A 23,457-nucleotide genomic window follows, 5' to 3' on the forward strand; every position below is an offset into this window, starting at 1 on the left:
GTGCCGACTGATTCTCGCCAAAGGGAGCGTGCTTTCCGCAAGGTCATTGAAACCGCCTCGGCTCGCTTTATTCCCACCGGAAGAATTCCCGAAATTCGGCCGCAAATTTAGCGAGAGAACGTGACCTTATAAGACAGCTCGATCCCGGCGACCCCCAAATAAGGGATATAAACCAACGCATCAGATTGCTTGTGGATGAACACAAGTTTACGAAATGGGAGGAGCATCTAAGTCGTTGTAACCTCTCTGCCGGTGTGGGTAAGCTTTGGTCCACCATGAAGTCCCTATCGAATCCGCCAAGCACAACGACAAAATTTCCATAGCCTTTGGCGACAAAATGCTGTCGGATGCGAAAAACGCACGAGCGCTTTTTGCCGACAATATATAATACATTCTACGGTTGACAAAGTTAGACGGAGGGCCAACAGACACGCACATAAACATAAATTCAGCGCGTCCCCAATTACCATCACCGCCAAAGAGGTTGAGGATGCCATCGGTCAAGCTAAACCATCCAAAGCAGTGGGCCCAGACGGCATAGCTATGCCGATGCTTAAAAGCCTAGGAAAAGAGTGGTTCAAATACTTAGCGCATGTCTCCAACCTGTGTCTGTCCACCTTTGTCATCCCCGAAAAATAGAAAATGGCCAATGATGGTCCCGCTACTAAAGCCTGGGAAACCAGCTAACATAAGAGTCGTATCGACCGATATCTCTCCTATCACCAGTAGCCAAGACGCTTGAAGCCATTTTGCTCCCCTATTTCAAAGCAATTTTGCAACTAGGCTGTTATCAGCATGGCTTTAGAAAATTTCATAGCACCACCACCGCGCCTAGCACCCAGATAAATTGCGGTGTAAATCAAAACCTCCACCATAGACAAGTACTCGTTGCACTAGACCTATCAAAAGCTTTTGATACGGTCAACCATGGCACGTTACTGCAACAGGAAGGGTCTACCCTTCCCCCATGTCTTAAAAGATGGACCGCAAATTATCTGGGTGGCCGGCAGGCATCGGTGCAATTTAGAAACGCAACATCAAAACCAAGAAGAATTAAATAAGGGGTGCCACATGGTGGTGTCCTATCCCCACTTTTATTTAACTTCTACATATCATATCCTTCGCCACGAGAAGGAGTTACTATCGTTTCCTACGCCGATGACCACGCAATAATTGCCACAGGCCCAGGCCCACAGATCGATGAGCTTTGCAACAAAATAAACAACATGGACGTCCCAAATGTCGAACATTTTGAACATCCACGTCAATGGCACTACGCTACCGACTGTCTCACACCTCAAAATCTTAGGTGTGACGTTCGATCAGGATCTAGATTTTGGTGAGCATGCAGCCACAATTGTACAGAAAATCCAGAGCCGTAATAAAATCCTCAAATCTCTTGCTGGGAGTACTTGGGGAAAAGATAAGGAAACGCTCATTACCATTTACAAAGCAATTGGCCAGCCGATTGCATGCTACGCGTCCCCGATATGGTCGCCAAGCCTAAAGACTACTCACTGGAAGAAGCTACAGGCCTGCCAAAATACTGCCCTCAGAACCTCCACGGGCTGTCTTCTTATGTCCCCAGAACACCATCTACATAATGAGGCGAGAATACTCCCCATCAGGGAGAGAAATGAAATGCTAACCAAACAGTTTCTGTTGAATACCCAGAAACCTGGGCATCCCAACAGACATCTCATTGATGAGCCAACACCAGGGGCTTAAGGAATCATCTCCGTAAGCATTATGAGGAAATACGGCACCTGAGAACACAGCCGTATGAAACCAAAAAACACCAGCAGGTCCTCAGTGAACTCTACAAACAGGCGTCGAACCTCTATGCCAGGAATTGCCCGGTGAATCCTGTACTCAAAGAACAATGCTCCAAACTTGCAGAAAAGGAACGCACACTCCCTAGGGAAACGCGAGTCACTCTAGCTCAACTTCGATCTGGATACTGTAACAGGCTAAACTCTTACCTATCCAGAATCAACCCCGACATACAAAATGTATGCCCTGCTTGCAATGTGTCGCCACATGACACCAACCCTCTCTTCAATTGTAATGTGGAACCAACACCTCTAACACCCCTCTCATTATGGTCCATCCCTGTTCAAACAGCAAGTTTCCTTGGACTCCCGTTAGAGAATATTGATGACAATTTGTGATCGGTCATACCAATTGGATGGGGCGAAGCAGTGCTACAACAACAACAACAACCCTTTATTTTCCCTTTAGTATTAAGCGAGCATATTGTAAAGGTACCTATCAACAAATTTTTGTGGCTCATTCCAGAAAACTATACGTGAGCTTTTTTGCCCACTCTAACGCCTAATAAAAAGAGATGTACAATGCACAATTCTTCATGAATAAGTGTTTGCATAAGAGTTCTTCAATGTTTGTGTTTGACTTGTTTCTTTACCATCACACTCAACCACCTGCCTCAAAATCATCATGAGATCAACTCAAATATAAATCAATTTAAAAAGGGACATATTGCAATTCTGTAAGTGCATATAAGCAAGGGATTAATGAAATAACTATAATGAATTACAAGCTGCAAGTCAAGTATATCCTTATCAAATGGAGCATCGTTTTATATGATGTTAATTTGCTGGGTCCCTTGATTGAGGAACAGTACCAATTCGTTGAATAATCATTAGCCATTGATTTCACTCGCACCAAGCGTCACCTGCCGTGCACACTGTTTGCCATTTGTGCCTTTGCTTGTTTAGCACCACTTGATGTAGTTGTATTCGTATTTGTTGCGCCGCTGTTGCCGCCGTGTTCACTGGCACGGTCACGATCCCGCTCTCGCTCACCACGATGATGATGATGATGATGCTGATGACGCTTACCTCCTCTAAAGTGTCGACGATTATGTTGGTGATGGTAGTTATTGTTGGTTGGATCACCACTTACTCGATGTGATTGTTGCACAACTGGTGCAAAGTTTGTACTACCAGACGGCTTAGTACATGTAGAATCCTGAAAATATAAATTATCACAATTAGATAATAGTTATGACTTGTTTTCCAATGTATATCTGTATTGGGACATAGTTGTTTATAAATAATTTCACCCTGCATTACCATTCAGGGAATAACGTACTTTGCACACAGAGTATATTAACAACATAACGTTTGGTTGAACCTTAATCAGGTAATGCTACGCCTCACATATTGAGAAATTTCACGCGCCCAACGCTTTTATTTAATTGTCTGATCAACCCCCTAGATTGATGAGGAGTGTGAGAACTAGTACCTAGGACCTACCTAATTTTTTTCTAGCCTTTAGTATTATTACCTAATGTAAGTATTGTTTTCAATAAAACCGTATAACTTAAAAAATGTTTTTTTAATTATTTTATTTTTATGAAATTTCACTAACAAAATTTGAACTTATGTGCCCCAAAGTATTTTGACGTCACTTCTACTGGGAATTGAATTTTTTACTGAAATTTCACTAACAAAATTCGAACTTTTGTTCAATGAGCCAAATCGGACAGACAAGTTCAAGGTTTTTTTTAATATCTCAATTCTTGCGGCACCCAGCGTGAATTTTTTTACTAAAGCGGTTAATATTTCTGTATGTTATATATGTTTTCCAAATATGTATATAATATGTGTTCCAAATATGAGCCAAATCTGACCACAAATACGATTTTTTTTTTAATATATTGTTCTTTGCGCCACCTGGCGCCCATTTTTCCATATGTCGCTTTCTATCTATGTATGTAATATTTGTTCCAAATATGAGCCAAATCGAATCACAAATATGATTTTTTTGGATATCTCGATCCTTGCCCCACCTAGCGGCGATTTTTCATAGGTCGCTTTCTATTCATGTGTGTATTATATGGTCCAAATATGAACCAAATCGGAACACAAATACGATTTTTTAAATATTTCGATCCATGCGACACCTATCGGAGTTTTTTTTTATCTTATTATTGCATTGCTATCGGGTTCTGAACTATATTCCAAGTAGTAGCTTATCGGGAACTTACTCAAATTTTAATTACAAAATTCTGTTCGCCCGGTCGCCTCTCTCGTTCGTATCTGCTCCTCCCCACGCATTGTGGTGCGCATTTGCATCCGCGCCTATGACCAACTGCCCTTTGCGCCCGTCGTCCTGTACTAGCCTCTTGAACTCCATCAGTGGAACCTCCGCAGCATGGGCCATGTAGCAGTATGCCAGGATAAACGCCTGCTTATTCTTTTGCTCAACGGCCACCACTACGAGGTCCTCAGTAGTGTAATTAGGCAGCATATATGAATGCAGCTGTTTCCCTACCAGTACTACAGATCGCACCCGTCCTGCGTTTGCCTGTACCAAAGGACATTTTGCTAAGCTGCGTGTACAATATATCCCCCGCCTGCTTGTTTATTTGGAAGATGTAGAACTGACCTTCCTCCGTAGGCCGAGATACAGTAAGTACCTGCCAGTCCTGTGTCGGTATGTTCGGATTCTGATTCTGCAGAAGTCGCAGTGTATGTTGTTGTTGTTGTTGTTGTTGTAGCAATGCTCGCCCCACCTAATAGCCGCGATCGATCACAAATTGTCATCAGTATCCTCTAACGGGAGTCCAAGGAAACTTGCCATTTCAACAGGGGTGGACCAAGGAAAGGGGTGTTAGAGGCGTTGGTTCTACATTACAATTAAAGAGATGGTTGGTGTCATGTGGGACACATTGCAAGCGGGGCATACATTTTGTATGTCGGGGTTGATTCTGGATAGGTAAGAGTTTAACCTGTGACAGTATCCAGAACGAAGTTGAGCAAGAGTGACACGCGTTTCCCTGGGGAGTATGCGTTCCTCTTCCGCGAGTTTTGGATAATTTTCTTTAAGTACTGGATTCACCGGGCAATTCCCGGCATAAAGGTTCGACGCCTGTTTATGGAGTTCACCAAGGACCTGCTTGTGTTTTTTCACTTCATACGGCTGGGTTCTCAGGTGCCGTATTTCCTCAAAATGCTTACGGAGATGACTCCTTAAGCCCCTAGGCGGTGCTGGTCCATCAATCAGATGTCTGTTGGGATGCCCAGATTTCTGGGTATTCAACAGGAACTGTTTGGTCAGTATCTCATTTCTCTCCCTGATGGGGAGTATTCTCGCCTCATTATGCAGATGGTGTTCTGGGGACATAAGATGACAGCCCGTGGCGATTCTGAGAGCAGTATTTTGGCAGGCCTGTAGTTTCTTCCACTGGGTAATTTTTAGGCTTGGCGACCATATGGGTGACGCGTAGCACGTAATCGGCTGGCTAATTGCTTTGTATGTAGTCATGAGCGTTTCTTTATCTTTTCCCCAGGTACTGCCAGCGAGGGATTTGAGGTTTTTGTTACGGCTCTGAATTCTCGGAACAATTGCGGCTGCGTGCTCACCAAAATGTAGATCCTGATCAAACGTCACACCCAAGATTTTTGGGTGTGGGACAGTCGGTAGCGTAGTGCCATCGACGTGGATGTTTAAAATGGTCGACATTTGGGACGTCCATGTTGTAAATAAGGTCGCGGAAGATTTAGTCGGTGATAATGCCAGGTTTCGCGAGGCGAAAAAACTGAAGAGATCAGGGAGGTAGCCGTTTATTTTATTGCATAGCGCATCGATCTTTGGGCCTGGGCCTGTGGCCATTATTGTGCATCATCGGCGTAGGAAACGATTGTGACTCTTTCCGGTGGTGAATGTAGCTTAGATATGTAGAAATTAAACAAAAGTGGGGATAGGACACCACCCTGTGCCACCCCTTGTTTAATTCTCCTTGGTTTTGATGTTTCGTTTCTAAATTGCACCGATGCCTGCCGACCACCCAGATAATTTGCGGTCCACCTCTTAAGACATGGGGGAAGGTTAGACCCTTCCAGGTCTTGCAGTAACGAGCCATGGTTGACCGTATCAAAAGCTTTTGATAAGTCTAGCGCTACGAGTACTGTTCTATGGTGGGGGTATTGATTTAAACCGCAATTTATCTGGGTGCTAATGGCATTTAGCGCGGTGGTAGTAATATGGAGTTTTCTGAAGTCATGCTGATGAGGGGCTAGCTGCAAATTTGCTAGGAAATAAGGGAGCAAAATGGCTTCAAGCGTCTTTGCCACTGGCGATAGGAGAGATATCGGACGATACGACTCACCTATGTTAGCTGGTTTCCCAGGCTTTAGTAGCGGGACCACCTTGGCTATTTTCCATTTCTCGGGTATGACAAAGGTGGAAAGAGACAGGTTGAAGACATGCGTTAAATATTTGAAACCCTCTTTCCCTAGGCTTTTAAGCATCGGCATGGCTATGCCGTCTGGGCCCACTGCTTTGGATGGTTTAGCACGACCAATGGCGTCCTCAACCTCTTTAGCGGTGATGGTGATTGGTGACGCGCTGAATTTGTGTTTATGTGCGTGTCTATTGGCCCTCCGTCTATCTTTGTCGACCGTAGAATGCATTATATATTGTCGGCAGAAAGCGCTCGCGCATTTTTTCGCATCCGACAGCACTTTGCCGCCACAGGCGATGGAAACTTTGTCTTTGTGCTTAGTCGGATTCGATAGGGACTTTACGGTGGACCAAAGTTTACCCACACCGGTAGAGAGGTTACAACCCCTTAGGTGCTCCTCCCATTTCGCCCGCTTGTGTTCATCCACAAGCAATCTGATGCGTTGGTTTATATCCCTTATTTGGGGGTCGCCTGGATCAAGCTGTCTTATAAGGTCACGTTCTCTCGCTAAGTTTGCGGCCTCCGCCGGGAAGTGTGGCCGGATTTCGGGAATTCTCCCGGCGGGAATGAAATGTGCCGAGGCGGATTCAATGACCTTACGGAAGTGCACTCCCCTTGGCGGGCATCAGTCAGGATAGGGAGGGCAGCATAGCGGTTGTCTGTAAAGGATTTATATTCTTCCCACTTTCCTTTTTTGAAGTGTATGAAAGTGCGTGTTTCAATGACGATGAAGTCGGCGGTACGCTCGAGCGAAATAAGTATGGGCAGGTGGTCGGATGCCAATAGTACCATCGGCTGCCAGTTGACGCAGCTTACGAGTTCTGTGCTCACGATTGAGATATCTGGCGAGCTGTGACAGCTTCCTACCATACGTGTGGGGGCGTCTCCGTTTATTGTGCAGAACGTCGTTTCTTCTATTTGATCCGCCAGCATCTCATCCCTACTGTCCGCCCGCAAGTTTGAATGCCATAGATCATGATGGGCATTGAAATCGCCTAAGATAATGCGATTGTTGCCAGTGAGTAAGTGTATCATCCGACTTCATCACGTATGGTATCCATACCTTAACTTTTGGTACCGTGGGGATTTGAGCTTTATCCACCACCTCAAACCGCGCGTTCGTGCCTTGCCTTTGGAGGTTTGGAAGCACTTCTTCCAGCCACCGCAAGCTCGCGATGTTGTCGCGCGCTATCATCTTCACACCATTATACGTCGCAAGTGGTAACGAAACCCAAAGGAGCGGAGGCCGAAAGCCAGCAAGGAGCGTCATCGTCGGGTGCTACACCGAAGCTATGCAAAAAGAGCTCCGACAGCAAGGCTCAAACAGGCACACCAACATTAAGTGAGCTAATTAAGCAGGCGTCAGCTGCGTTAAATCAGCAAAAACCCTCCTGGAGAAAAAAAGATGACCAAGCTAGGCAAGGCGATTGAGGACTTGATGCAGTTCTTCATAGGGTATAATAATATACACGCGGAAATCAAGCGCTTGGCCTCCGTAATAAAAGTGCTGTACATCGAGCCAGCCCTAGAGGTAAAGAAATTAGAACATAAATTTCGTACAAGCGAAAGTGCCAAGGATAGAAGTCAATAACTTCCAGGAAAGCGACCGGGGAACAATTCGTACTCGACCAAGGAGAACAAAGTGGTCAAACCCACTACTACACCAAAAGACGTCATGCCAGGGCACGTGGGTAGTCACAAACGACCGCAAGAAACGCAAGATAACGGGGACGGAAAGAGGGCACTGCAGCCCAAAAGACGGGAGAGTGGCAGTTAGCTGAAAAGAAGAGCAATAAAAAAGCACTTAAGGCTAGGCCGGACGCAATCATCATTTCCAAGGCGGGAGATGCGACGTACGCCGACATATTGCGTAAAGTGAGATGATGCGACGAATTAAAATCCCTGGGTGATGACTTCAAAACGATTAGAAGAACGGCGAAAGGAGAGCTGTTACTAGAGCTGAAAAATCGCAAAATGGGAAAACAAGCGCCTACCAAGCAGAAATTGAAGCGATACTAAAGGACTCGGCTTAAATTATAACAAAGTCCCAGATGGTCACTCTAAAGTGCAGAGATATCGACGAGATTACTATGGGGATGGCTTTCCTGTCGAATTAGAGAGGTCAAGCAAGAGATACGCTGTTAAAGGTGCTGCGGCTGCGGGCATATAGCTCAGAAATGTAAGGAGACTGTAGATAGGTCTAGACTATGCAGGAAGTGTGGTCAGGAAGGTCATATGACATAGTGGTACTTTCTGAAGAATACAAAAATCGCCAGGAGCAGGGTTTGCACTCAGATTCGGCAGGCAAAGCCTCAATTTGGGCGCCAGGGAAATTTCTTCCACAGGAAAATATGACGCCAACTGTAGCAGGATTCACGTGGGCAAAAATCAACGATATAACGTCTTCAGTTGCTATGCCCCTTCGAGCAAGACCATTGCCGAGTTCGAAGACAAGGCAGTCTGTTCTATGTACCGGAGTGACTCGGGATTTTTCCCGACCAAGAACTGTCCTTTCAGTGTAATCCCATTTAATTTGTTCCGTTCCTACCACAAATTTTCGTCCTCCCAGCAGCTCCTTGCAGCGGGACTGCTCCATATTCTCTTGCTCCGGGAAGGTATCGAACCCATACCGGGTCCGTCTCCTGACCCCGGTCCTGATAAATGGTTTTGCTGCATTTGCCGGAAAAGAATCTTTTTAGGACGCTCATACTCTTGTCAGTGTGTCTCGTGTAAGGGATGGTTGCATCGGACAGGTTGTTCTGGGCTAGATCCCAAAACCAGACGTCCACGTAACTTCTATAAATCTTTTGTGGCTTCTTGCTGTTCACGCCCTAGGGCGTCCCGTAGTCTACGCCTTAGCGCCCCCACTACCTTCCAGCAGCCCCGCTGCCCAGCAAGCCACAACAAGTACCCGCTGCTGCTTGTAGGGTCTATATTTAGTTATTTATTTTATTCATGTTAATATTTTTACTTGTTTCTTACTTGTGATATTTTAAGTTTTTTTTAAATAATTAAGTTACCTTTTTTAAACGAAAATTTTTATATTAATCAAAAAAAGAAAATAATATATCAAACAAATAATTTAGGTTGAATAATGAATATACAGATTTATAATATAGTTATTATAATTAACTATAATGGCGATCTTGTCACACTAATATAACTAAATAACAATAGATGTATGCTATATTAAGTAGCTGTCGAGCGCTACATTAATCAAAAGAGTTAACTCTACATCAACGCTTTTCAAACAAACTAACTAATATTTGCAAATAAATTCAACTTGAAATAAAATTATACATATCTAATATATAAAATTCTTCTGTCACGGTTTTAGAGGCTTAACTCCTCCGAAACGGCTGAACCGATTCTCATGAAATTTTGTGAGCATATTGGGTAGGTCTGAGAATCGGCCAACGTCTACCTTTTTTCGGTACGTGCCTAGGGTCTTGAGATCAAAACGTGGACCCAGGTACCCCTAGAATATGTTTATACAATATGGATATCAAATGAAAGGTGTTGATGAGTGCTATAGTACAGGACAATTTTCATGCCCCTGGGTGACTAGGGTCTCGAGATATAGGCCAAAACGTGGACCCGGGTACCTCTAGAATGTGTTTATTCAATATGGATATCAAATGAAAGCTGTTGATGAGTGCTATAGTACAGGATAATTTTCATACAACTGGGAGGCTAGGGTCTCGAGATATAGCTCAAAACGTGGACCCGGGTACTCCTAGAATGTGGTTATACAGTATGGATTTTAAATGAAAGCTGTTGATGAGTGCTATAGTACAGGATAATTTTCATAGAACTCGGAGGCCAGGGTCTCGAGATATAGCCCAAAACGTGGACCCGGGTACCCTTAGAATGTGTTTATACAATAAGGATATCAAATGAAAGCTGTTGATGAGTGCTATAGTGCAGGATAATTTTCATGCAACTGGGAGGCTAGGGTATCGAGATATAGCCCAAAACGTGGACCCGGGTACCCCTAGAATGTGTTTATACAATATGGATATCAAATGAAAACTGTTGATGAGTGCTATAGTACAGGATAATTTTCGTACAACTGGGAGGGTAGGGTCTCCAGATATAGCCCAAAACGTGGACCCGGATACCCCTAGAATGTGTTTAAACAATATGGATATCAAATGAAAGCTGTTGATGAGTGCTATAGTACAGGATAATTTCCATACCCCTGGGTGGCTAGGGTCTCGAGATATAGGCCAAAACGTTGACCCGGGTACCCCTAGAATGTGTTTACATAATATGGATAACAAATGAAAGCTGTTGATGAGTGATTTAGTAGAGGATAATTTTCATACGCCTGGGTGACTAGGGTCTGGAGATGTAGGCCAAACGTGGGCCCTTGAACGCCTAGACAATGTTTTAACATTTTGGGTATCAAATTGAAGCTGTTGATGAGTGCTTTAGTACGGGGTAGTTTTCATACCTATTGGTGACTAGGGTCTCGAGATATAGGCCAAAACGTGGATCAGGGTAACACTAGGATGTGTTTTTACATTATGGGTATCAAATTGAAGCTGTTGATGTGTTCTTTAGTATAGAGCTAGGCTGGGTGACTAGGGTCTCGAGATGTAGGCCAAAACGTGGACCCGTATACACCTAGAATGTGTTTTTACATTAGGGGTATCAAATTGAAGCTGTTGATGTGTGCTTATAATACAGAGTAAGTTTTACACCACTGAGTTACTAGGGTCTCGAGATATAGGCCAAAACATGGACCCGAATACCCCTAGAATGTGTGTGTATTATGGATATCAGATGAAAGCTGTTGCTGAGAGCTCTAAAGTTCATTGTGATATTCGATTTAGTCGCATCAACCTGGCAAAACTGATAAATATGCATGCGAAGCCGAAATAAAGACAAGAATTAATAATACCCACATACCTATTTGTATAAGTCCTATTCGATTTGCCTGAAATTTCGTATATAAATTTGCCTATATTAGTATTTAAGATGCTTTTTTCCGGGAAGTATATCAAAGACGGACTGGGACTGGGATTAGGACTAGGACTGGGACTGAGACTGAGACTCGGAGTGGAACTGGGACTGAGACTCGGAATGGGACTGGATCAAAATACATACCACCCTCTGGGACTGGCAATAAGAGATGAAGAAGAAGGAGAAAAAATTGAGAGAAGAGAAAATAGAGAAGGAGACTGAGAAAGAGATAGAATGAGACGAAGATGGAGATAGATGACGCGAAAAAGACGGAGGGAGGAGTGAATAAAAAGATTAGGAAAAATTGTAGAGGGGTAGGGCAGAGTTAGACGGAAAAAGCTTATTAAAATGTATGCAGATAGACCAAGTTTAGGGCAGAACAACGTCTGCCGGGTCTGCTAGTACATATGTATATACTTTCAATAATAACATTTTGGAAAGAAGAACTTTTAAATCAATAACACATAGATTTTGCTCTGTTTCCTACAAATATCCTGCTGTATATGGGGTATTCCATCCCATTTCGACCAATTTTGAACCCGACCCCTTTAGAATTGGCTGAAAGTTTTTCTTCTTTTTCTAGCTTACGAAAGACGTTTTTCAGAAGTTTTTCCTATTTTTTCATCCAACTCAAAAAAAGTTATGAATTTTAAAAAAAAAACACCGTTTTTGTTTTCAAAATGCTATAACTTTTTCAAAAATTTACCTTTTAGAATCTTTTTTTTTAAATGTACTTTTCGGAAAAAATTCAAAAAATGTTTAAAATTTTTTTTTTTTTGTAATTTTTCAGTTTTTCGAATTTCGCCCTTTTTTTCTCATAAAAAACTTCAATCAATTCTGCAATCATCCCCACTAATCCCGGAGTGGGCCGAGAATTTTTTTTTTTTTTTTATTGAATTGAAAAAAAAAAAAACTTTAAAATTTTTTTTGTATTTTTTCCGAAAAGTACATTTTAACAAAAAAGAACCCAAACGGTCAATTTTTAAAAAAGTTATAGCATTTTGAAAACAAAAACGGTGTTTTTTTTAAAGATTCATAACTTCTGAAAATCGTCTTTCGTAAGCTAGAAAAAGAAGAAAAACTTTCAGCCAATTCTAAAGGGGTCGGGTTCAAAAGTGGTCGAAATGGGATGGAATACCCCATATATATGTAAGTGCAACACCATTGTGAACAGCGTGTAATCTAAAATGTGCATACTTTCAAGATTAAATGGATGAAGTGGAACATCTACATACCTACTTTATTATTATGTGACAATGAAAATGTTTACAAGTCAAAATCTGTATATCTTTATACATATGTGTAAATGTGCAATTTTCGATCGAGTCCAAAGATACAGATATAAAATATATATATTTATATAGATAAATAAATAAAATACATATATAAATACCTTACTTATATATTAAATAGAAGAAAATCTGCTTTTTACCGGAATAATAAAAGGATTATATGCGGTTACTTTTAAAATTATTTGCACATAGGAGTGGTACCAACGATGAAGTATAGCAATAGCACTACGTAACTCTCAAATACTTTGTGTCTATAAACGTCTTATTTATTTGAATATTAAGTATTTTTACTGTTCCTGTTAATACGTGTACTTACGGTAATTTTTGTTAATTAATTGTACGTAACGTCGACGACGTCTCATCTACACCTCAATAAAAGCTGATTTTTAATGTGGATAGTCTCATAAAAAGCATCATTGTAGATACTTCAACAACACTTAATACTTCCTTTAACCAATTATTAGACATTCTTTATAAAGCCATTGCAACATCATTGAAGATACTTAAACAGCAACAACCTTTTCATGGCAATATCAACAATCAACAATAAAAATTTTTAACTAAAATTTAATTATAAATAATTAAAAAGATCATTGTATGTAAGTACGAATATAAATATATATTTTTATATAAATAAAATTTTTAATCAAGATTAAATAATATAAAATGTATGTATATATTTGTTTATAAACAAATTATTTTAATTTTAATGGTTTTACGTTCACCAACACAAATTCGTTCGTTTACATCTTCAGAGAATTTAAATAATAACACAATGTCTCTAAATCAAACACAAAATACAAATATTAATACTACTCCAGACACACATTCAGGCAATTCTACACAAGGAGATAACTTTAGATTCCATTCAAATAAATCCCTTAAATTACCATAATTTTGGTCAGATTGTCCTGAAACATGGTTTTTGCTTATTGAAGGACAATTTGAAATAAAAAACATTATTGATGATAACATCAAATTTCAAAATGTTCCTATTACACTTCAACAAGAAATCATATCCAAAATTATTGATGTTATCAATCCTCCTCCTTCTACTAACAAATATAATACAATTAAAAAAATTCTTTGTGAAAGCTTTTCTCTAAATGAAGAAAAAAGACTTACTTCAAGTAATATTCAAAATATTACTGACATAATTTCACTTGCAAACTTTTTGATTTAATTAATAAACCAAATTCCTCTAAATTTTCTTCAATAGCCAAATAAATGCAACTTTTTACGACCAGAAGTTACATTTTTAGGTCACAAATGTTCAGCCAAAGGTTTGTTGCCAGACGACTCTAAAATAAATGCAGTTAAAAAGTATACAAAACCGACTGATAAAGACGCGGTACGACGCTTCGTCGCGTTTTCAAACTATTACAGACTGTTTATACCTAATTGTGCGTCTCTGACAGCGCCTCTAAATCGATTAAGCAGGAAAAGAGTTGTATTTGTATGGGGTGTAGAGTGCGAAAGGGCATTTTTATCTTTGAAAGCAGCATTACTTTCACCAAAATTACTTCAATATCCAGATTTTACTAAACAATTCATTATTACCGTTGATGCTTCCACAACTGCATGTGACGCTATTTTAAGTCAAGAACAGCAAGGTAGTGACTAACCAATTTGTTTCGCTTCTAAAGCATTTAATAAAGCAGAGCAGAAAAAAACAATTATAGAGTTGGAACTCTTAGCTATTTATTTCGCAATAAAGCAATTTCGACCATACGTTTATGTCACCCATTTCATTGTAAAGTCAGATCATAGACCTCTAGTATACTTATTCAATATGAAATACCCATCTTCAAAACTTTCAAGAATAACACTAGAACTAGCTGAATATAATTTCACTATTGTATATATTAAGGGTAAATCAAACGTTGGCGCTGATGCACTATCGCGCATTACAATGGATGAGATTAAAGAAGCTAACAAACAAATTTTGGCAGTACAGACAAGGGCAATGACAAAAAAGGCAAACGACAAAAATTTACATAGGAAAACAGACAAAAACGACGGAAAAAAACCTACTTTACATGTTTGCGACAAATTTTCATTTAATTTTTCAAAAAAGATTCCACGAATAAGATCTGAAATTACTTACGATAAAAATAATAAAACAACAAGTTTAAGAATTTTTGCGCATATTAAACATAAGAAACTCGAGTGACTTAGTTTTGAGCTTGTTAACGAAATAATGACTTTGGAGAAATTACTTTTGAGGCTTGAATCAGAAGCCGGCAAATTTGTAATTAAGCAGATTGAATGGCCTAAAAACGATATTTTTTTCGAACATTATACTATTACAAATTTCAAAAATATTGGAAATAAAATTTTAAAATCATTAGAAATTATTTTAACAGATCCAGTGGAGACAGTAACAGATGAAGATACAAAATTAAAGCTAATGAAAATTTACCATAACGATCCCATTTCTGGTGGACATTGCGGAATGAAAAGACTTTACGCAAAACTGCGAACAAAATTTTATTGGAAAGATATGACTCGTGATATATCGAAATATATCAAAAGTTGTAATGATTGTCTTTTAAACAAGGTTAAACCTAAATCAAAAGAAAAACTTGTTTTAACACCAACTCCTTGTAGACCATTTGATATACTAGTAATTGACACAATAGGACCCCTACCTGAGTCCAAATATGGTAACAAGGTCGCACTTACCATGATTTGCGACATGACTAAATACCTGGTCACAGTCACTGTGCCAGACAAATCGGCAAAAACAATCGCTTCAGCAATTTTTGAAGGATTCATTTTAACATACGGCACAATGAATGCCATAAAATCAGATTTAGGTACTAAATTTAAAAATGAATTATTTGAAGAAATAACTAAACTTCTAAACATTGAACATAATTTTTCAACTGCATACCATCACGAAACTGTTGGCACGATTGAACGTAATCATAGAGTTTTTAATGAATACTTACGTGCATATTTAAAAGATACTTTTTCTGATTGGGATGTTTATTTAAAATAGTTTACTTTCCTACACAATACTACGAGTAGCACAGTTTTCGACAATCAATTTTCGCCTTTCGAGTTAGTCTTTGGGAAAAATGCAACTTTGCCTAATGAATTAACAAAAGAAAAAATTTACCCAATTTATAATGTCGAAAACTATGCCAAAGAAGTTAAGTATAGAATGCAGAAAACGCACAAAATACCACAAAACCTAATTAATAAAAATAAATTACAAAGTAAAAATCTGTACGATAAAACGGCACGACCTTTAGTTGTCAAAATCGGAGATAAGGTACTTTTACAGAAAGAACCACGTCATAAACACGAAAATATTTATCAAGGTCCGTTTATTATAACCAAAATTAACGAACCTAACGTAACTATTTTCGATGAAGTTAAAAACAAAGAAAAAGTAGTACATAAAAACCGCCTAAGTAAAGTAAATTAACATTACTTCAATACTTTTAATAAACTTTAAATTTGATTGAAAAACAAATCCAAAATTTTCTTACTAGCATTTAAGTAGCCCCGAAGGCTCAAAAACTGTTAAAACAAAAAAATACAAAAAAAATGTGTATATTAAAATGAAAAATGTATTTTATAAAAATGATTCATACATAAGTATGGTATTAAAATCATAACAAATGATGAAACAAAAGTAAACAAAAATTCCTGTTCATTAAAAGCTTAAAAATTTAAACAAAATTGTACTTCTTAAGTTTCAAAAAATGTAAATGTATATAATGTAAATCTTTACAAAGGAAAATTCAAAAACAAGAACATACAAAGTATTTACCATTTAAAATGTAATTATTTTCCTACCAATAACTTTCTAGTTCCTACCAGCAAACTAACATAAATGTAAATAAAATTTGAGTATTTTACCTCTAAGTTCATTTGTAATCAGTAGCAAAAATGGTTCCGAACCAACGAATTCAAAAGGGGAGGAACACCCTAATCAAAGAGTATATATTTGTTAAGAGGCGTCACTCGATACTTTTGTTGTTACAAAAGCAAATTACTCGATGTTTTCTCAAGGTAGTCGTTGGTTTTTTTTGTCAGATGTATTTATAAAAACGCCTTCTATACATTTTCGTGTGGTATTTGTGTTTATTTTATTGATTGTATTAAATTAATTAATTAATTCTCTTTCCAAAAATTGTAATTATGCAAAGTCACTTCACCGCATAAATATATAGGATGCAGTTAAAGAAAACTAAACAAAACTTCCTTGAGAATCACATTCGACATGACAGGGTTGCTTTGGCAACAACAAAAGTATCGAGTGACGCCTCTTAACAAATATATACTCTTTGCCCTAATATAAATATATTCATTTGTTCGCAACAATTTTTGCAAGTCTATGGGCAAGAAGAATGTGACCATTGTAAATTTTACCAAGTAGCGCAACTAACAGCTGATCGGTGAAAATTCGCACATTCACACGCACAGTTCTCGACTCAGTTTCAAAACAAAACTTTAGATTATTTAATTCAAATTTTCAAGTGAGATAATACTTACAAATTTATGTATACAGAATATATATGGCATTTTTGTTGTTATTAAAACAATATTTTTATGTATATTAAAGCTTTTATCATTTTTTTTTTTAACTTTGAAAAATCTCCGAACACCATTCCTTCATTATATGACATTCGACTGCCTAGTCCACTGCCTTCCACTCTATTCGCAACATAACCTCTACTTAAGCTGCCAAACTATATAGTAAACAATGAATGTGACAAAACTGATCACTTTGTCAATTCTTCTTTTCCCCAAAAAGGGTGATGTAACAGCAGCCTTAACAAATAATAAAAATGTCACCCTGTTTCCAAATTGCTGCAACACCCGTTGTCTACTGTGAACGAACAACAGGAGTTGGAACAACTTGAAAACAGAGCAATTCGGCTAGGAAGAAAAAGACCCGCCATTATTATAATTTTGGACACGGCAGAGTAAAGAAAAAGGTAACTCGAAAGAAGTGAGTGAAAATTAACATTTGGTTGAATAAAGTAAAAAGAACTTAAAATATTTATTGGAATAAAGAATACAAAAAAAATCAAAAGAGAAAATACGGTGTTTGGTGTTTTGGTGTTTGGCGTTTTATATGGAGTGCATTGCGCGTGCAAAGCGCACATCATCAATTTGGCAGAGGTTCCAAAAGGGAACCTCACAACACATTAGCAAAAAGAATTTATATTATTACAGATTAAGTAATTTTTTAATTTAAGTTGAAGAGGGTATTTTGAGTCCGAGAAATCAATATCCAAAACATTTGAGAAGCAATTATTTTTGATCGGGCTCTGTTAATAGGCCCTTTTGAGTTATAAACAGTTCTACTCAGCCCTATGAAAAAGATTTCAAAGCGGCGGAGGTTTATAAAGTGAGTATTCAAGCATAGTCTTTCAAGAAGCAACGCGCAGTCCATTTTGCCCGTGAAAAGCTCGAATATGAAGAACGAGGCCAAAAGAATTCTGCGGTTATTTAGAGATAGCCAACTATTATCGGCAACGAGACTCATAAGACGGTTCCCAAGGCAGTCGGTTCTATGTACCGGAGCGACTCGGGATTTTTCCCGACCAAGGACTGTCATTTCAGTGTAACCCCATTTAATTTGTTGCGTCCCTCCCATAAATTGTCATCCCCCCAGCAGCTCCTTGCAGCGGGAGTGCTCCATATTCTCTTGCTCCGGGAAGGTATCGAACCCAATCCGGATCCGTCTCCTGACCCCGATCCTGAGAAATGGTTTTGCTGCATCTGCCGGAAAAGAATCTTTTTAGGACGGTCATACTCTGTCAGTGTGTCTCCTGTAAGGGATGGTCGGACAGGTTGTTCTGGGCTTGATCCCAAAACCCTACGTCCACGTAACTTTTATAAATCTTTTGTGGCTCCTTGCTGTTCACGCCTAAAGGCGTCCCGTAGTCTACGCCTTAGCGCCCCCACTACCTTCCAGCAGCTCCCCTGCTCAGCAAGCCACAACAAGTACCCGCTGCTGCTCGCGCCCCACGGCGCCAACAACTCAAACGGCTGCTACTACTCATAACAAAGTCGGTAGCAATGCCGAGCATCAGCTCCTGCCCCGTCTCCTCCCCCCTCTTTTCCGGCAGCAGTCGTGTAGGTCAGGGAAACAGACTCTTAGTCCCTACCTCCGTTTGCACCGTTTGGCAGCACAGAATATATATGTTTGCGACATCCTCCCAATGCAGCTCCTGCCTTGGGCGGTGCCACTTTCCTAGATGTTGTGGTCTCCGCGATGGCAACCCCCCTCACGGATTTCATTGCGCCATGTTGCCAGGTCGCTAACCCAATTACACCGGGTACCCCAATGCTTACCCAAGGACGTCCAGTCCCAGGGCCACAAAGGCAGTTGCGTCTTAGCCTTTCACAACCCAGGCGTAGTCACCCATCTCTTACTCCTAGAGTGACGACGTCTCCCTCGTTGCACTTCAGAATTCTGCAGCTAAACTGTAATGGATTAACTGGGAAGATCACGGAGATAGTCGATTTCATGAAGCGGCACGACATCCGCATCGCCGCGATTCAAGAGACTAAACTCACAGCAAGATCTGTTCTGCAGACCTGTTCTGGGTATAATGTCCACAGAAAAGATCGTGAGAGCGAAAATGGAGGCGGCCTCGCGTTTATCTTATACCACTCAGTGCAATATCATTTATTTAATCCCGACATCGGCCGCAGGGACAGTGTCTTAGAATGTCAAGGCTTATCTGTCCGGTCAGGCGATGCAAACCTAGAAATCATCAACATCTACATCCCTCCTGCCACCTGTTGCCCCAGTGGATACCGCCCTAACATCAGCGCCTTACTCACTGGCAATAATCGCATTATTTTAGGTGACTTCAATGCCCATCACGATCTATGGCATTCAAACTTGCAGTCAGACAGTAGGGGTGAGATGTTGGCGGATCAAATAGAAGAAACGACGTTCTGCACAATAAACGGAGATGCCCGCACACGTATGGTAGGAAGCTGTCACAGTTCGCCGGATATATCTATCGTGAGCGCAGGACTCGTAAACTGCGTCAACTGGCAGCCGATGGTAACATTGGCATCCGACCACCTGCCTGTACTTATTTCGCTCGAGCGTACTGCCGACTTCATTGTCACAGAAAAACCCACTTTCATAAACTTAAAAAAAGGAAAGTGGGACGAATACAAATCCTTTATAGACAACCGCTTTGCTGCCCTCCCAATCCCGACTGATGCTCGCCAAGGGGAGCGTGCTTTCCGCAAGGTCATTGAATCCGCCTCGGCTCGCTTCATTCCCGCCGGTAGAATTCCCGAAATTCGGCCTCACTTTCCGGCGGAGGCCGCAAATTTAGCGAGAGAACGTGACCTTATAAGATCCCGGAGACCCCCAAATAAGGGATATAAACCAACGCATAAGATTGCTTGTGGATGAACACAAGCGGGCGAAATGGAAGGAGCATCTAAGCGGTTGTAACCTCTGCCGGTGTGGGTAGACCTTGGTCCACCGTAAAGTCCGAATCCGTCTAAGCACAATGACAAAATTTACATCGCCTTTGGCGATAAAGTGCTGTCGGATGCGAAAAAATGCACGAGCGCTTTCTGCCGACAATATATAATGCATTCTACGGTCGACAAAGATAGACGGAGGGTCAACATACACGCACATAAGCATAAATTTAGCGCGTCTCCGATTACCATCACCGCCATAGAGTTTGAGGAAGCCCTGGGTCATGCTAAACCATCCAAAGCAGTGGGCCCAGACGGCATAGCCATGCCGATGCTTAAAAGCCTAGGGAAAGAGGGTTTCAAATATTTAGCGCATGTCTTCAACCTGTCTCTTTCCACCTTTGTCATCCCCGCAAAATGGAAAATGGCCAAGGTGGTCCCGCTACTAAAGCCTGGGAAACCAGCTAACATAGGAGAGTCATAACGCCCTATATCTCTCCTATCGCCAGTAGCCAAGACGCTTGAAGCCATTTTGCTCCCCTACTTCAAAGCAAATTTGCAGCTAGCCTGTCATCAGCATGGCTTTAGAAAACTCCATAGCACCACCACCGCGCTAAATGCCATTAGCGCCCAGATAAATTGTGGTTTAAATCAGAAGCCCCACCATAGAACAGAACTCGTTGTGCTAGACCTATCAAAAGCTTTTGATACGGTCAACCATGCACGTTACTGCAAGACCTGAAAGGGTCTACCCTTCCCCCATATTTTAAAAGGTGGACCGCAAATTATCTGGGTGGTCGGCAGGCATCGGTGCAATTCAGAAAATTGTCATCGATATCCTCTAACGGCAGTCCAAGGAAACTTGCTGTTTGAACAGGGGTGGAAAATAATGAAGGGGTGTTAGAGGCGTTGATTCCACATTACAATTAAAGAGATGGTTGGTGTCGTGTGGGGACACATTACAAGCGGGGCATACATTTTGTATGTAGGGGTTGATTCTGGATAGGTAAGAGTTTAACCTGTTACAGTATCGAGAACGAAGTTGAGCAAGAGTGACACGCGTTTCCTGGGGAGTATGCGTTCCTCTTCCGCAAGATTCACCGGGCAATTCCTGGCATAAAGGTCCGACGCGTGTTTGTGGAGTTTACCAAAGACCTGCTTGTGCTTTTTTTGCTTCATACGGCTGGGTTCTCAGGTGCCGTATTTGCTCAAAATGCTTACGGAGATGACTCCTTAAGCCCCTAGGGGGTGTTGGCTCATCAATCAGATGTCTGTTGGGATGCCCAGGTTTCTGGGTATTCAACAGCAACTTTTTGGTTAGCATCTCATTTCTCTCCCTGATGGGGAGTATTCTCGCCTCATTATGTAGATGGTGTTCTGGCGACATAAGAAGACAGCCCGTGGCGATTCTGAGAGCAGTATTTTGGCGGGCCTGTAGCTTCGACGAAAATCGGCAGCGTATATCTCTAGTCGGGTCCTGGGATCTATCCCAGAACAACGTGTCCGATTTAACCCACCCTTGCACGTGACACACTGAGTATGACCGTCCTAAAAAGATTATTTTCCGGCAAACACAGCAAAACCATTTCTCAGGAGGGGGGTCAGGAGACGGACCCGGATTGGGTTCGATACCTTCCCGAGGCAGGAGAGTATGGCTCCCGCTGCTGGGAGGATGACAATTTGTGGAACACAACAAATTAAATGGGGTTACACTGAAATGACAGTCCTTGGTCGGGAAAAATCCCGAGTCGCTCCGGTACATAGAACCGACTGCCTTGGAAAGCGTTCATAGACTCGTCCATTATGCTAGTCAATATGCAGATTATAATCAATTGGCTTTCCAACAGAATATTCTATAAAAAAGGATAAATATAATCGGGATATGAGTGGGACCCAACAAAAAATATATTTATATTGCAAGCGAATGAAAGTAAAAATTGACAGTAAAATAAGGAAGAATGATTCTTCCCTATTTCTACGGCCGACGATGTGTTATAAGCATACCTTATGTTCTGAAGATGAAGAAGTTCCCACATGTTTGCTCCAATTGCTTCCACCACTACCTTCGCAGTTTAATAAATGGCTCTCTGTATGTGCGTTTTCACATCTTATGCTGCTACTATAATTAGATTTACTTTCTAAACGTCTTCTCACTTCTTCTTCGCTTTCAATTGAAATAACGGTACCACCTTCAGTATCCAGATCTATTATGGCTCCCCTACTCTTTTGTTTTATAAATAATGCCGACATACGCTGCTGAAGATCGCGAAGTTCGCGTGTTAGTTTGAATTCTGGAGCATTTTCAAGCTCCGATGGTGGCATGGCACAACGTAAGCTATCTTCTTCATCCTTAATAGGTTCTCGGCAAACAGGGCATAAAGCTTTAAAGGGATCAACGGTCTTTTGAAGCCAGCTGGGTAATTTATCGTACTCCTCTTTATAAGTTCGCCGCAAAGCACTCAAATGTCGTCCCAGACAATAACTATGCAAATAATGAAAACATTCAGTACGGGTAAATTCATCGCCATCACTAAAACCATATAGGCAAATGACACATTGGCCACTGGGTAAATTGCTCCCAGTTAAATGTTCACGTACTACCTCAATCAAATCAAATACAACAGGGAAACCAATACATTCTTGCAATTTCTTATTACATGCTTTTTTAATATCTTCCAAACGAATATCATCCAAGCCACGCGGACGCAATAATTTAAAATGCGGACTCTCCTCTGGATATTCAGGAGTTGGGATTACTTGAAGTGTCACACAAACATATTGCTCGGCTTCGTCCCCCACTTGTGGAAACACAGTAGTTTCAATTACTTCTGGTATGCCGCTGTAATTAGTAACATTTTTTAAATCTTAATACATATAATCTTTGAATTTATTTTAAAACCTTTGAGAATTTTTCGTTATGTGAACATCGTCCATCAATATAGCTTCCAACGATTCTACTTCATCTATTAAACTATAGAAATATAAGCGAAATTCATACAAAATCATTTAATAAACAGGGAAACAAAATGTTAATTAAAACAATTAATTTCACTTACGAATCCATATTTTTATTAAGCAATTATTTCGTAATTAGGATTGAGTTAATCATTGTTACGGTATACAATGGAGTTTATTCTGCATATTTTAAGTAAAATCGATTTATCTATACTTTTTCTCTTTAAAGCCCCGTCACATAATAATCACCCACAACAAAACTTTTGAATATAAAGATGTTGCATGCGTGAACTTCAATGGAAAGCAGCGGAGCTTTACAAAATTCTAGTAGGTCACTTCCACCACACCAAAAATTTTAACACAATTTTTAACAAAATTTAAGCACACAAATACACTAATTGGAGTTTTAGAGAGCAAAAGATTAATTTCTGACACCATTAGCTGCATAAAAATTGAAAAAAATAATTGTTAAATAACAAATTCAGACAGTGGTAGTTTAACAAATTCTGCTGTGGTAAGTGGTGAATGTGACCTACTACAGAGACAATATTAACACAGAGACATTGCAGGGGCGAAAAATAGTGTGAAGTAAGCTTCAAAAAACCTCTA

The 23,457-nt window shown here is 40.4% G+C and overlaps 1 protein-coding gene across 1 annotated transcript; it reads right to left on the bottom strand.

Annotated features, from left to right (window-relative positions):
* Nucleotides 1–2,073: 2,073 nt before the first annotated feature.
* On the bottom strand, nt 2,074–23,095 carry LOC137244314 (E3 ubiquitin-protein ligase RNF25). The gene is made up of 4 exons (XM_067773150.1): nt 22,950–23,095; nt 22,793–22,864; nt 21,898–22,732; nt 2,074–2,991 (listed from the first exon to the last, which is right to left on the bottom strand). Exons 1-4 carry the CDS (start codon nt 22,955–22,957, stop codon nt 2,692–2,694), a joined length of 1,215 nt encoding a protein of 404 aa, XP_067629251.1. The 5' UTR covers nt 22,958–23,095; the 3' UTR covers nt 2,074–2,691.
* Nucleotides 23,096–23,457: the final 362 nt, after the last annotated feature.

This window comes from Eurosta solidaginis, chromosome 3, assembly GCF_040869045.1.
Source record: "Eurosta solidaginis isolate ZX-2024a chromosome 3, ASM4086904v1, whole genome shotgun sequence".
NCBI classification, from domain to species: domain Eukaryota; kingdom Metazoa; phylum Arthropoda; class Insecta; order Diptera; family Tephritidae; genus Eurosta; species Eurosta solidaginis.

Coding starts and splice junctions, on each gene's coding strand:
- LOC137244314 (XM_067773150.1), bottom strand. Junction 22,733..22,792: donor ATAACGAAAAATTCTCAAAG/GTTTTAAAATAA, acceptor TACTAATTACAG/CGGCATACCAGAAGTAATTG. Junction 2,992..21,897: donor CTTCATCTTCAGAACATAAG/GTATGCTTATAA, acceptor TTATATTTTCAG/GATTCTACATGTACTAAGCC.